Below are 12,074 nucleotides of genomic sequence, written 5' to 3' on the forward strand. Positions count from 1 at the left end.
AAAATCGGCCGAACGGTCTAGGCACTATGCGCGCCACAGAGATCCAGACATCCTACAGACATACTCCGGACATCCAGACAGAGAGACTTTCAGCTTTATTATTAGTAAAGATTAGTTAATATGTAACGAACTGTTTACTTGATTATTTTTAATTATTTATTGTCATGTAAGATCGATGCAAAAAATTTTATTTCATAAGTACTTGATCATAAAAAATAAATAAATAGAAGAGGCATAATTTAAAAGGTCAAGACATTATTAATGAAAAATAAACTTCACTATAATTTTGTACATAATTTTAATAAAATATTTTTAAATTTCGTTTCAATATTAAAATTATTTTTTTTAATATGCTTAAATCATTCATACTTTTCCAACTACTTTATAATTTAAGCAACGTCTACCAAAGACTAAGCAACCTCTTAGTCACGGTAGACCAAAAATTTTAATAAAAACAGGATTTAAACTATTTATTAAAAAATAAATCAGCTTTATTTATTGAAATTTCGCGACGACAAGCAAACTTTTTCGAGCGAGCGCTAGCGGCCCGATAAATGGTACATAGAGGTACGAGGTCGACATTCCGTGACGTCTATCATGCCTTTGCAACGTAACATAACTGGTAGACTTTTGTTTTTATATTTTATACATTGTATACAGTTACTAAAAAAAATTTTAGGCTTATATATTTAAGTCAAAATTGACTGATTTTTTCGCACCTTGCGTGGGTGGTAGACACGGCACGGCAACGCTTCGGACGCGGTAGACATATATTTTTCGTTATGTTTATACGTAATCAATAATATTACCGAGTTTCAGCCTTATATATATAACACAATTTCACAAGTTTCTGCAACATATTGCAAAATTTTTTATTAATTATTGCAACGATAACTTTTTGGTAGACTCGCGTTTTCTTCTTTTAAGTAAACTAATCTAATATTTAAAAAAATTCTGACCTTATATAAATAATGTATTACAAACTGTCGCTATCTCCCCTACTATTAGTTTTTAGGAAATATTTTCATCGAATATCTGTGTAATTTAATCGTTATTGTTAAGGCATAGATAAATATATCAATTTTATTTCAAATAAATTTAACTTTAAAAGTTATATTCTATTTTTTGTTTTTTAAACGTATTTTTGGAAATTGAAAACTTTTTGTCGATACCTTCGCAGTTTTCTAATTGCTCCGTTTGAGAGTGATAATAATTATCTTCACAAAATTTTTCAAATGAAAATTTCATGTTTTGTTTTCTTTTCTGAAATGTGTTTTTCCTAGATACATTCTCTTAATTAAATTTTTCAGAATTCATGCAGATGATGACTGGGGACTAAAGATTTATCACAGCGAATCACGGACTATGAGTACGAAGAAAATATTCTAGAAATTATCTGAAAACTTATGCATTAACCAGTTGCATTCAAATTGCTCTGTATCTATGAAGAATCAGATTTCATGAACAATGCCTTTTGTTAAACTCAAGATGAAAATATTTTTGAAAAGTTATGAAAGTGTTATGCAAGAAAACCATGTCATAACTTGAATTGATTTTTGACAAATTTATTACGTGTTTTGTTTATATCTGTTTTGATAGCTGCGAAAATATTTGAAGTACGATTGTAAAGAGTTTTTAATTGTAAACTGAATTATAAATAAAATTTTCTGATGAAACCGGAACATACTTTCACTAAATTTTGGTTTCTTGATCTCCTGAAATATTGTATGATGCATCTCATATTGTTAGAAAAAACATTTAAATATTAGTTAAGAGCACTAGAAATAGTTTAACAATTTTTCTATGGATGAAATTTGCTCAGATAGAGTGCATATACTAGTCAAAATATGATACGACCGTAGTCTTTAGAATGGCTAGGCACTGTATGTAGAGCCGGACATATTTTGGCAAAACATGATGTATGTGAACTACTACACATTCTTTCTATGTATGGTGTATACCTAGGAATTCTATAGAATGAAAAATGCTGTTCAGGTGAAGTATGAACAAGTTCGTGATAAGGCTATTATATACTGTCGTGGAAAAGTAAAAGATAGTAATCGCAGAAATGAGTTTTAAGATATTAGAAGTTACGCGTTTTGTTTTCCATACTGAAAATGAATGATTGGGGCAGTGTAGAAATGTCGTGGTTACAAAGTCTTCCATGTCAATCAATACTTTCAGAGGTGCTGGACCAGGGATTGCTAAGCTTCTGGTCTGGATCAAAAACACATAGCTGTCATCAGGGTCCCATCCAACCGGTAAAACCACAACTAGTAATAGGTACGGGAGACCCTGGAGTGTGATATGATACGATTCTAACAGTGAAATGTTTGACGTTTTTCTTAGCGCCTTACTTTCAGAGAAAACCAACTGAGTAAGCTTGTGCAATAAAGCTAAAGTGCAGTAGATGACAAAAATGCAAAACAATGAAAAATTTACAGATACTGCCCTTTACATTCCCCGGAAGTATATGAATGAAGCGCATTGCTTAAAGTTACAAATGTTGTTCCAAAAACATAAAGGGATTGCCAATATAAACTTTTCAAAATGCGCGAAGAACAATGAAAGTTTTACATAACAAAATTTATGTCTTTCTAATCAAGGGAGCAAAACCTTCATATATTAAATAGGGGATTAAATTTAACCTTCTTGTTACAACAACGTAGGTTTGAATGAAATTTTGCATTTTATTATATTTTTCAAGCAGACGTACATGTAATTCATACTTTGCTGGTTTCTCATTCAACATTTTATAGAATGCCCAAGAAATGTGTAAAACATGAATCTTTTCATGCCATTTCAGGTTGCCTTATGTATTACATATACTGCCTGGGCATTCCATAGAATGCGGTATTTTAAGCGCTAAAGTTAAGGCATAGATTGATTAAAACATTTCTTTAAGAAAAAAAAATAAATAAACATATGACATCTAAGCCTTACTGATTAGCAAAATTAGTTGGGACAAACTTAACCTAAAAGCATCGTAGGTCCCAACTATAGGGGTATATTTAAAGCAATAAAAAATGTAGTTAAAATAATCTAGTATTTTTAAATATTAAAATGAAGTCATTTTAACACAACTTCGAGTAATTGAAGGTTTTATAAAAGCATCTGAAAAAAAAACCCCCCGCAAGAATGCGGGATTTTCATTTTTAAGATCAGAATTTGCATGTAAAGATAGGTAGGGAAGACTGTTGTACCTTGACCATGGTGTACCTTGCGCCACGCACTCTAATCAGCTAGCGCTTTTACCTACTGACGAATCACGGTACTATGTCAGCCATGACAGTCTCTCCACCCCCCAGAGTGGGTTGAAACTCCAGTTTTTATGTGGACAGTGATTGTTTTGTGATTTGTGCAAACAAAAGTAAATAATTCCAGTGTTACTTAAATGAAATTTGACTTTTAAAGACTAGTGTTACCCAACCGATTATCATTATATTTATTGTCTATCTCTCGGTAAATGTATTCAACATTTAGTCTTTACTTTTTACGTAGCTGTTAGATTAGTGTAGCCACTTTTGTATAAACATACACCTTCGTGTACCTTGAAACCAAGCTCCATCTTGTACTTTGAACCACTCGATCAAGGTACAATAGGTTGTAGTAATTGTTCTTTTTAGGTAGGATTCCATCATGCCTCGAAGTAAAACTGGAATCAAGAGGGATCCAATAGATGTTGAGGCATTGCAAAATGCTATTGAAGCAGTAAGAAGTATTGATCTTGACAAAAAAAAAAAGACTTTTAGAGAGGCCGAAAAAGTATTCAAATTGAGCAGTCAACCATTACTAGGCATTTAAGAAAGTTGAATGAAAGTGGGTCAAATAAACTTGAATACAACGTAAGTTATGCTGTTAATCAAATACAAGAGGTCTGTCTCAAGGTACACGAGCATCATGTACCATGGACCAAATTACATAAAATTTGTGAAAAATATACAAAAATGGAAAAACATTTTTTTATAATCCGAAATATTTTTTTTATTTATGCAAAAAGGCTTGAAGTTAAGTTTTAATAACTAAAAATCCTAAAAGTCACACATTCTTCTTTTGAAAACCAAAAAGTTTTAGAAATGGTCCAAGGTACAACAGTCTCCCCTACTTTTACGCATAAAATAGGTAGTTTTATATTTATTCTTTCATGAATCAACTTTTATGAAAAGTTACTTGTAACTTGTTTTAAAGTAACTTTAAGTGATACTTACACCTCTGTCACTATACATTTGCGCTGGGTTTACTGAAAGAAAGTCAAATTCATGTAAGGACTGTTATGAATAAAAAGATAGTGGACAATTCTGGAATTAGTTCAATTAGCTTGTGGAAACTGAGTAATATCAATATCACTCTCATCTGAACAACTGTTCAGGTTGGCGGAAAACTTTTGCGCTCTCCTAATGAATGGGCTGCGTATTTAAGTATTTTTTGCATAATCAGTACGCTAAATTTAAGAACTAAAGATGAACCCAACTCAAATCTTTATTCAAATTGTAAAATTTTAAACAATCATCTTGAATTCTTCAAAAAACTACAAAACAAATTGAGATATTTTCTAGAATCTTAAATGTGTTGGTGGATTGAAATTTCGTTTTTTTATTATTATTTTTTGAGCTAGCATATATTTTTATAAGATGTTTTTATGGTGAAAAGATATTATCCTTAAAAGTTTACACTTTTCTACTATGCAGAAACTCAGTTAAAAAAAATTAAAAAATAGAGCTCCATTTTGGATAAATTTCAACATAAAAATGAAGGTTGTGCAATTATTTTTGTATTAGATCTTCAAAAAATGTGAAGACACAACTTTTAACAGCCAATCCCAAAGTAGATAACATCAAATACGTCAAAAGAAAAACAGACAAAACTCTTTTGTCAAATTAAAACCAATAGACAGCAATTGCTCAAAAAGGAAAGAACTGCTTTTAGTTTTCTGTTGTTCATTATACACTTTTTTTGGATCAAACTTTACGGGGTTCCACCCCCTGCTCGCAGCACCTTACCGACCCCCGAAAATTGCTTCACAATCTTATGTGGCTCGCAAAAATTTAAAGTTTCTGTTAAAAAAATCAGATTGAAATACTCGTTACGATTAGAACAAAATAAAAATCGCGCTCCCCTTTCTTTTGAAAATCAAGTTTCAGTAACGAACTCATTTAGTTCAGAAAAGTATTAAATCTCACTCCAATCCGAAGACAGAAAGAACTTGATTAAAATACGTAACAAAAAGTTGTTTAAAAAGAAAAAAAAAAGGTTTAAAGACCACCCCTCCCTTAGGGTTCAAACTAACTTGTACTAAATATCACAGCTTAAGAGCTCTTGTACATAGCAAACCGGCCGTTTTCTACGTTGGAAAAGCCGCTTTGAAATTCGTGGTTTCTAGTAATATGTTGCTCTTTAGCTCCAGGCTGAAACTGAGTTGAGGTTAGATTTTTGCTAAATTAAAATCCCTTATGTATGTTCTAATTAATTGGGAAAATTGGAGCAAGCTCAATCTGATGCAGGAAAAAAAAAGCTCTTTCGAATGGGATGTTAAGGGGTGTAGGAAAGTTTTGATCCCTTAAATAGGACTTTTATTTGAAATTTGTTCTTAAAAAAATAATTACAAAAAAACAAAACCCCATCTTCAAAACCCCAGGTATCGAAGTAGTTTCGTGCGAAATTTCATGACTGTAGGTGCTATGGGGTCTACTGGACGCAGGCCTGCCACAAATAGAATTGCACAATTTCCTGGACATTACTTTTTTCAAATATATGGAAAAAGTATTTTGATAATATTGATTAATCATGACTCCACTTAATTCTTATAGGCGGTGACAATCGCTAAAACTCATGGCAACAAAAAGGGCGCACCAGGGAACCCATGTTTCCATGTCCCGTTGCCATTGATCAATGGATGCAGGGGTTACATTCAGCGCCTCTTACTAGAGCCGCTATATAGATTGGCCGACATATCAGCTTAAGTTTAGCCATTTCGGTTCGGATTTTTCATTGTTGCGGAGTTAGGGTTACCACAGCAAAGTTTCATGTTTCTCCAAATTTGCCGTAAATAATATTTTATTTCATAAACAATTCACCTGCAGCTAATAATCGCTCGCAGTGAACAATCACTAAACGCGTGATTGTTGCCGGTTGTGCCAGTTTTAACTGTTCCCAGTGAAAACTCAACAAACGCGATAACTCGCCAGAAAAGACAACCACTCAAACACGCGCTCCTATCCAAAATGGCTGATCTTAAGCTGATACGCCGGCTCGTATATATGGGGGGGCCTTACCTCTTACGGTCCAAATGGGCGACGTCCAATCAAAAATAAACAAACTTTGAAACAAAGACATTGATTGGTGGATGCTTGAGCTGCTTCAGTTTAACACAGAAAAGTCATAAATTGTCAATTCCTGTTGAGCGTCAGTGCCATCTAGTGAGGCCATGGATTAATTGACGCCTATAAAGACGTAAATTGGCAACAGGTTTTTTCAAAATTTTGACAGCACTTGGCTTTTTAACGCAATCCTTTGTTTCATTTCTTTTATTTTCAATAGATGCAACACATTTTCTTAGTTTAAAATCCTCAATACTGAAATGAAATTTTCCAAGAGAAGTAGCAGGTAATGTTCAGGGTATCATACACATCACTTATCTTATTTATTAAGAGCCACCTTTACATTGAGAAAAATATTCCTATACCATTATTTTGGTATAGAAACAATATTAATCAATTGTAATAGGTCATTCATTTTACTTGTATGCTTCACTAAAAAAAGATGGTTAATTCTTAGTTAAATCAAAGATAATAAGAATATGAGAAAGACTAAATAAATAAAAAAAATGCATATACTTACTGAATAACTTTGTAACTTTTACATCTCTCTAAAAGTAAGTAAAAGTTTGGTAAACATAATAATCTAGCTTGCTAAAGCATTAATGTTGCTAAATTTACGTACCTGATTCTTATAGACTCAAAGAAATCGTTACATATTTACAAAATATTTTTTCGCTTCAGGTAGAACAATAGTTTCAACTGCGCTTGGCGACTTGTTTACTTTCTAACTTGGCGCAAAACGACCTTGTTTTTCTGAATAATTTAATAGGAAAATTATTTGGGTGAATTATTTTGCCAATTTAAGGAGTTTTTCATGATTTCTATATATTTTGAATTTATTTAAAGGACTTTTCGATGTTATGTTTACAGTTTGTTTTTATTTTAGTTGTGAGGGCTTAATCATGTGTTTGGGGGATTATTTTTCCTTTGGGAATATTTTAATGATTAAGAGTTTGGCATGGTCGACAAGTCTTTTCATTTAACGATATACTTCGGTAATCCTTTCCTCTCTGTTGCTTAACCGTTATGTGGCTCCATATTTCAAATACAAATACAAAAGTGACGACCAGCAACAGGCTCTGGGCCCAGCTAGACTGGTCCTAGTCAATTTACAATCCCCAGTGAAGATCAATGGCCCTCTTAAAACTATCTACTCCCTTGCTCATTACCACCTCTTCCGGTAAACTGTTCCAAGGTTCCACTACCCTGTTATAATAATAATTTTTCCTAATATCCATGTTAGCCTGAGATTTAAATAGCTTAAAACAATGACCTCTTGTCCTGTTTTCAGTGCTTAACTTCAGCCCTGTAACATCTTTCATTTTAATAAATTTAAACAACTGAATCATGTCCCCCCGATCTCTTCTTTGCTTAAGACTGTACATTTTTAACCTTCTAAGCCTGGAATCATAGTCTAAGTGAGAAAGTCTATTTATTAGCCTTGTAGCTCGCCTTTGAACCCTTTCCAATATATTAATGTCTTTCTTAAGATAAGGAGACCAAAACTGAACAGTATACTCCAAATGAGGTCTTACCAAACTTCTATATAAGGGCAGAAGAACTTCTTTAGATTTGTTTGAAATAGATCTATTGATAAACCCAAGCATCTTATTGGCCTTGTTACTAGCAATGCTGCACTGTTGGCTAAACTTTAAATCCTGACTTATTAAGACCCCCAGATCAGTAACTTTGTCTGCCTGACTAATGACTGAACCTTGCAAATAATAACTTGTACACTTATTTCCATGCCCTAAATGTAGCACTTGACATTTCCCAACATAAACAGATTTACCTTTCCTGAAACCGTACTGAAAACTAGTCAATAGATTATTAGTCTCTAGAAACTTTACTATCTTAATTTTTATCAATGTTTCAAAAATTTTGCAAACCACCGAATTTAGACTCACAGGTCTATAATTTCCCACACTCCCTTTAGACCCTTTCTTGAAGAGCGGTGTAATGCTAGCCAGCTTCCAGTCCTCTGGCACTGTCCCCGAGTTATAAGAAGCATTGAAAATATTTACGATTACATCTGCTAATTCCTCCGCACATTCAACTAAAAGTTTTGGATAAATATTATCAGGTCCCGGAGCCTTAGTCTCTTTGATTTTTTTCAAATGAAGTAAAACGTCATCCCTGGAAAATACAAAGTCCTCAAGCTGTACTATAGCTTGTGTCTTGTTGGTGTCAACTGTTGAGATACAGTTATCGTTAAAAACACTCGAAAAAAAGTTATTAAGAACATTAGCAATATCACTATTGTCCTGAATTAAAATTCCGTGCTCATCAGTCAGTGGCCCAATATGACTATTTCGAACTTTCCCCGAATTAGCGTATGCAAAAAACCTCTTGGGATTCCTGTTTATGTTATCTGCCAGTCTTTGCTCCAATTCTCTTTTCTGAATCCGTACCAAATACTTAAATTTACGCCTTGCCTTACAATATTGGAGCCTATCTGCACTGTGACCAGTTTCTCTAAACCTATGAAAAGCAGCTTGCTTGTAATTTAGAGCGTCTTTAGTTTCCCTGGAGAACCACATTGGCCAAATTTTTGTGTTGACGCCCTTTCTCCTAAAAGGAACATGATCCCCAACCGTTTTCGCTAGCTTTTCCTTAAACTCTGCCCACTGAAGATTCACATCGCTATTGTCCAATCCAGAAGAAAAAACTGCTTTCAAACTCTGCCTAAGTGCCACAAAATCAGAATTTCTGAAATTGGGCACAAACCTAAAATTCTCTACTTTGTGGGTATCAAATTTAATCCCAAACCTAATACTGTTGTGGTCACTGTCTCCAATGTGTTCCCCTACACATAACCCCTGAACAGAACCTTCCATATCACAGAAAACTAGATCCAAAATCACGTCCTGTCGAGTACCATGAGTTACAATTTGATCTAAAAAATAGTCACCAATTACTTTCAAAAATTCCTCTTCTCTGCTATTACTATGGTAAAAATTATTCCAATCAATTCCTGGAAAATTAAAATCCCCCATTATAATGACTGACCCCTTGCTTGAAATGTCACTACTAATACTAAACATCTGTTCATCTTGACCCTGGCTTAAGTTGGGTGGCCTATAAATGTTCCCTAAACGTAGTTTATTTCCCTTATTGCTCATCAACTCCAGTCAAATCATATCAATCTCATTAGGTTTATCATTAATTAGCAATTCATTGCAAGTTAAAGTGTCTCTGACATAAAATAAAACCCCACCACACGCCAAAACCCCCTTTCGCTATGCTTTTTTTTTTGGTACTTTTTCATCAAAAAACTCTTGTTCGGCGACTTGCTTACTTTCGACCTTGGTCACAAAAGAAAAATGCCTAAAGCAACTGGCGGTATTTACAAGTATGTGGGAACCCTAAAATTTAGAAATTATAATTATTTAATGTTGCTAACTACGATTTTTTAGTTTGCAATATCGATAAATAAATTAAATTCGCCAAAATAATTTGAAACATGGGTACTTACGTATTAACGCCACCACAGGTACAGATTTGGCAGTTATGCAGTTGGTTTAGAGGTTCTCCCTTATTGCCAAAAAAAGGCAACAAGGAACCCAAAAGATAACTGCTTGCGCATACGAACAACAAATGTACCAAATGATTGCTCTTTATTGGCGCATTAGCGCAACTTCTGCTGCTATGGTTTTATACGTAAGTTCCTAATTTTCCTATCAACGCATTTTGTAGTAGGTTTTCCGTAATTTTCAGAAATCAGGATTTATTTTTTTAACTTTTGAAAATTATCTTTCAAAAATGTTCTTGTAAAACATATGGGGAAAAAAACCCCCCAACAACAATAACATTGTCTAAGGCCGCAATATATAAGAACCGACACATCAGCTTAAGATCAGCCATTTTGTATCGCAGCGCAGAGTGGTTATCTCTGCTGGCAAGTTATCGCGTTTGTTGAGTTTTTACTGGGAACAGTTAAAACCAGCACATGAATTATTTATTAAATAAAATAATATTTTTGGCTAGTTTGGCGAAACACGAATTTTTTCTCTGGTAACCCTAGCTCCGCAACAATTAAAAATTTGATCCAAAATGGCTAAACTTAAGCTGATGTGCCGGCCTATCTATATAGCGGCTCTATTAGTGTTGCGACGGCATCGCTCTAACATAGTCTAACCAGGAAACATCACGAGTTCAGTAATCATGAAAAAAGTTAAAAATGGTCGCATTCGAAAGAGTATCTTTAGAAAAAAATTTGACCCAAATATTGTGTGCCCTCGTCCTTTTGTTTTTGAGATATGGGGGGTCAAAGTCTGTCGAAATCTTACGAAAATTCGCCAAATTTAAAGACTTGGCAAGAAATGGAAAATACCACGTGATTTCATCGCCTGCGTCTAGCAAGACTCTCATTTCCATTTCTGGTCATCTGCAAAGCGCGTAAACAATGTTTCGAATTAACCCTTTACTTGTGTGGGTAAAATTAAAAAGTAACTATGAAGCCTGTGAAATGGAAACTAGAGAGCTTTATCCAGAGAAGCTACAACTTTATAACGAAATTGAACGTAAGATTTAACTTTGTAATCGTGATAATAATGCATTTCAGAATTTAAGTGCATTTCAAGTGTGTTTTACTTAACTAATTTAAGTTTGTACTCTTGTAATGAAATGTGTTGTAAGTAATTAATAATTATGTACGAGAATTAATATGAATAAGTAAAAAAAAAACATGCTTATTAAAGTTTATATATTGAAAATAAAATGGATAGTTTTTGATGTTGAAAGAACATGATCATGGATTGTAGTATCCCAGCTCTTATTTATTTTTTCAAAAGTTATTATCATTCATGAAGTTTTATTGTCTGACCACTGCTAGCGAAAATGTTTAATTTAAAATCGAAAAAAATAATAATTAAAAAAAAAGAAAACAACGGATAGTAAATGTCTAAAATTTGCACAGCAAAACTAACGATGTCGGAAATTACTTCATAACAGATTCTTATCAAAAATTTTATAGTCGACGTTCATTACAACAACCCATGTAGTTCGAAAAAGTCTGTCACTGCAACTGAAAGTCGCTATAACGTAAATGCACATCATATTGCATGTTATTTAGTCATTTTTAAAAATACTGAACTCACTTTTACCAATTATGTTTCAGGTTAAAAGGGAATTCAAATACGAGCAAAATAAAGATTAATACAGTTTTTTTTTAATTTGACTTGTTAGGGGGTTTACACATAACTTGAAAACGATACACATAACGAAAAACACACTGGAAATAACTGACAGAAGTCGTTTTTTTTAAATTTGAGAACAGGGTTTGAAATCTTTAAAAATGTCGTTTTCTCAGTATTTAGATACTGTTGAAGACTTCAGATTTACGACTCTTCAAAAAAAAAAAAAAAAAAGACTTTAAAGTGTGTTTACCGTTTCTCTACGGTTATCATATTTTTTTTCAAAACAGTTTCATCATCGAAAAAACTCTTTCAGTGGAAATATTTCACCCGCAGAAGCATAAAAGTTTTAAACATCAGTTTTTTAACAGTCTTAAGAATAACAAAAAATTCCATTGTTTTTACAATAAAATAAATGTTTCGGGCTGTGGCGTTTTCCCCTATACAGTTGCACGTTAATATCCCGGAACACAAGCCCCTAAAAATTTCAATGTCGCAGTCTGTGCCACGACACCCCGCGCCATGGTAGTCACCCCGAGTAAAGAATTAATGCGATATTTCTCACGCGCTTTGGTGGTGACCAAATATGGAAGTGAAATGTCTTGTCAGATGCAGATGCTGA

At 33.4% G+C, this 12,074-nt stretch overlaps 1 protein-coding gene across 1 annotated transcript in view; it reads left to right on the plus strand.

The window, feature by feature from the left end:
• The window catches only part of LOC129223178 (troponin C-like), a 31,211-nt gene extending 29,535 nt beyond the window's left edge, over positions 1 to 1,676 (plus strand). Inside the window, exon 5 of the mRNA XM_054857748.1 lies at positions 1,311 to 1,676. Within this exon, the coding sequence (XP_054713723.1) occupies positions 1,311 to 1,339 (29 nt within the window). The 3' untranslated portion in view covers positions 1,340 to 1,676. The remainder of the gene's footprint in view (positions 1 to 1,310) is intronic.
• Positions 1,677 to 12,074: the final 10,398 nt, after the last annotated feature.

The sequence above is a fragment of the Uloborus diversus genome, chromosome 1, assembly GCF_026930045.1.
Source record: "Uloborus diversus isolate 005 chromosome 1, Udiv.v.3.1, whole genome shotgun sequence".
NCBI classification, from domain to species: Eukaryota; Metazoa; Arthropoda; class Arachnida; order Araneae; family Uloboridae; genus Uloborus; species Uloborus diversus.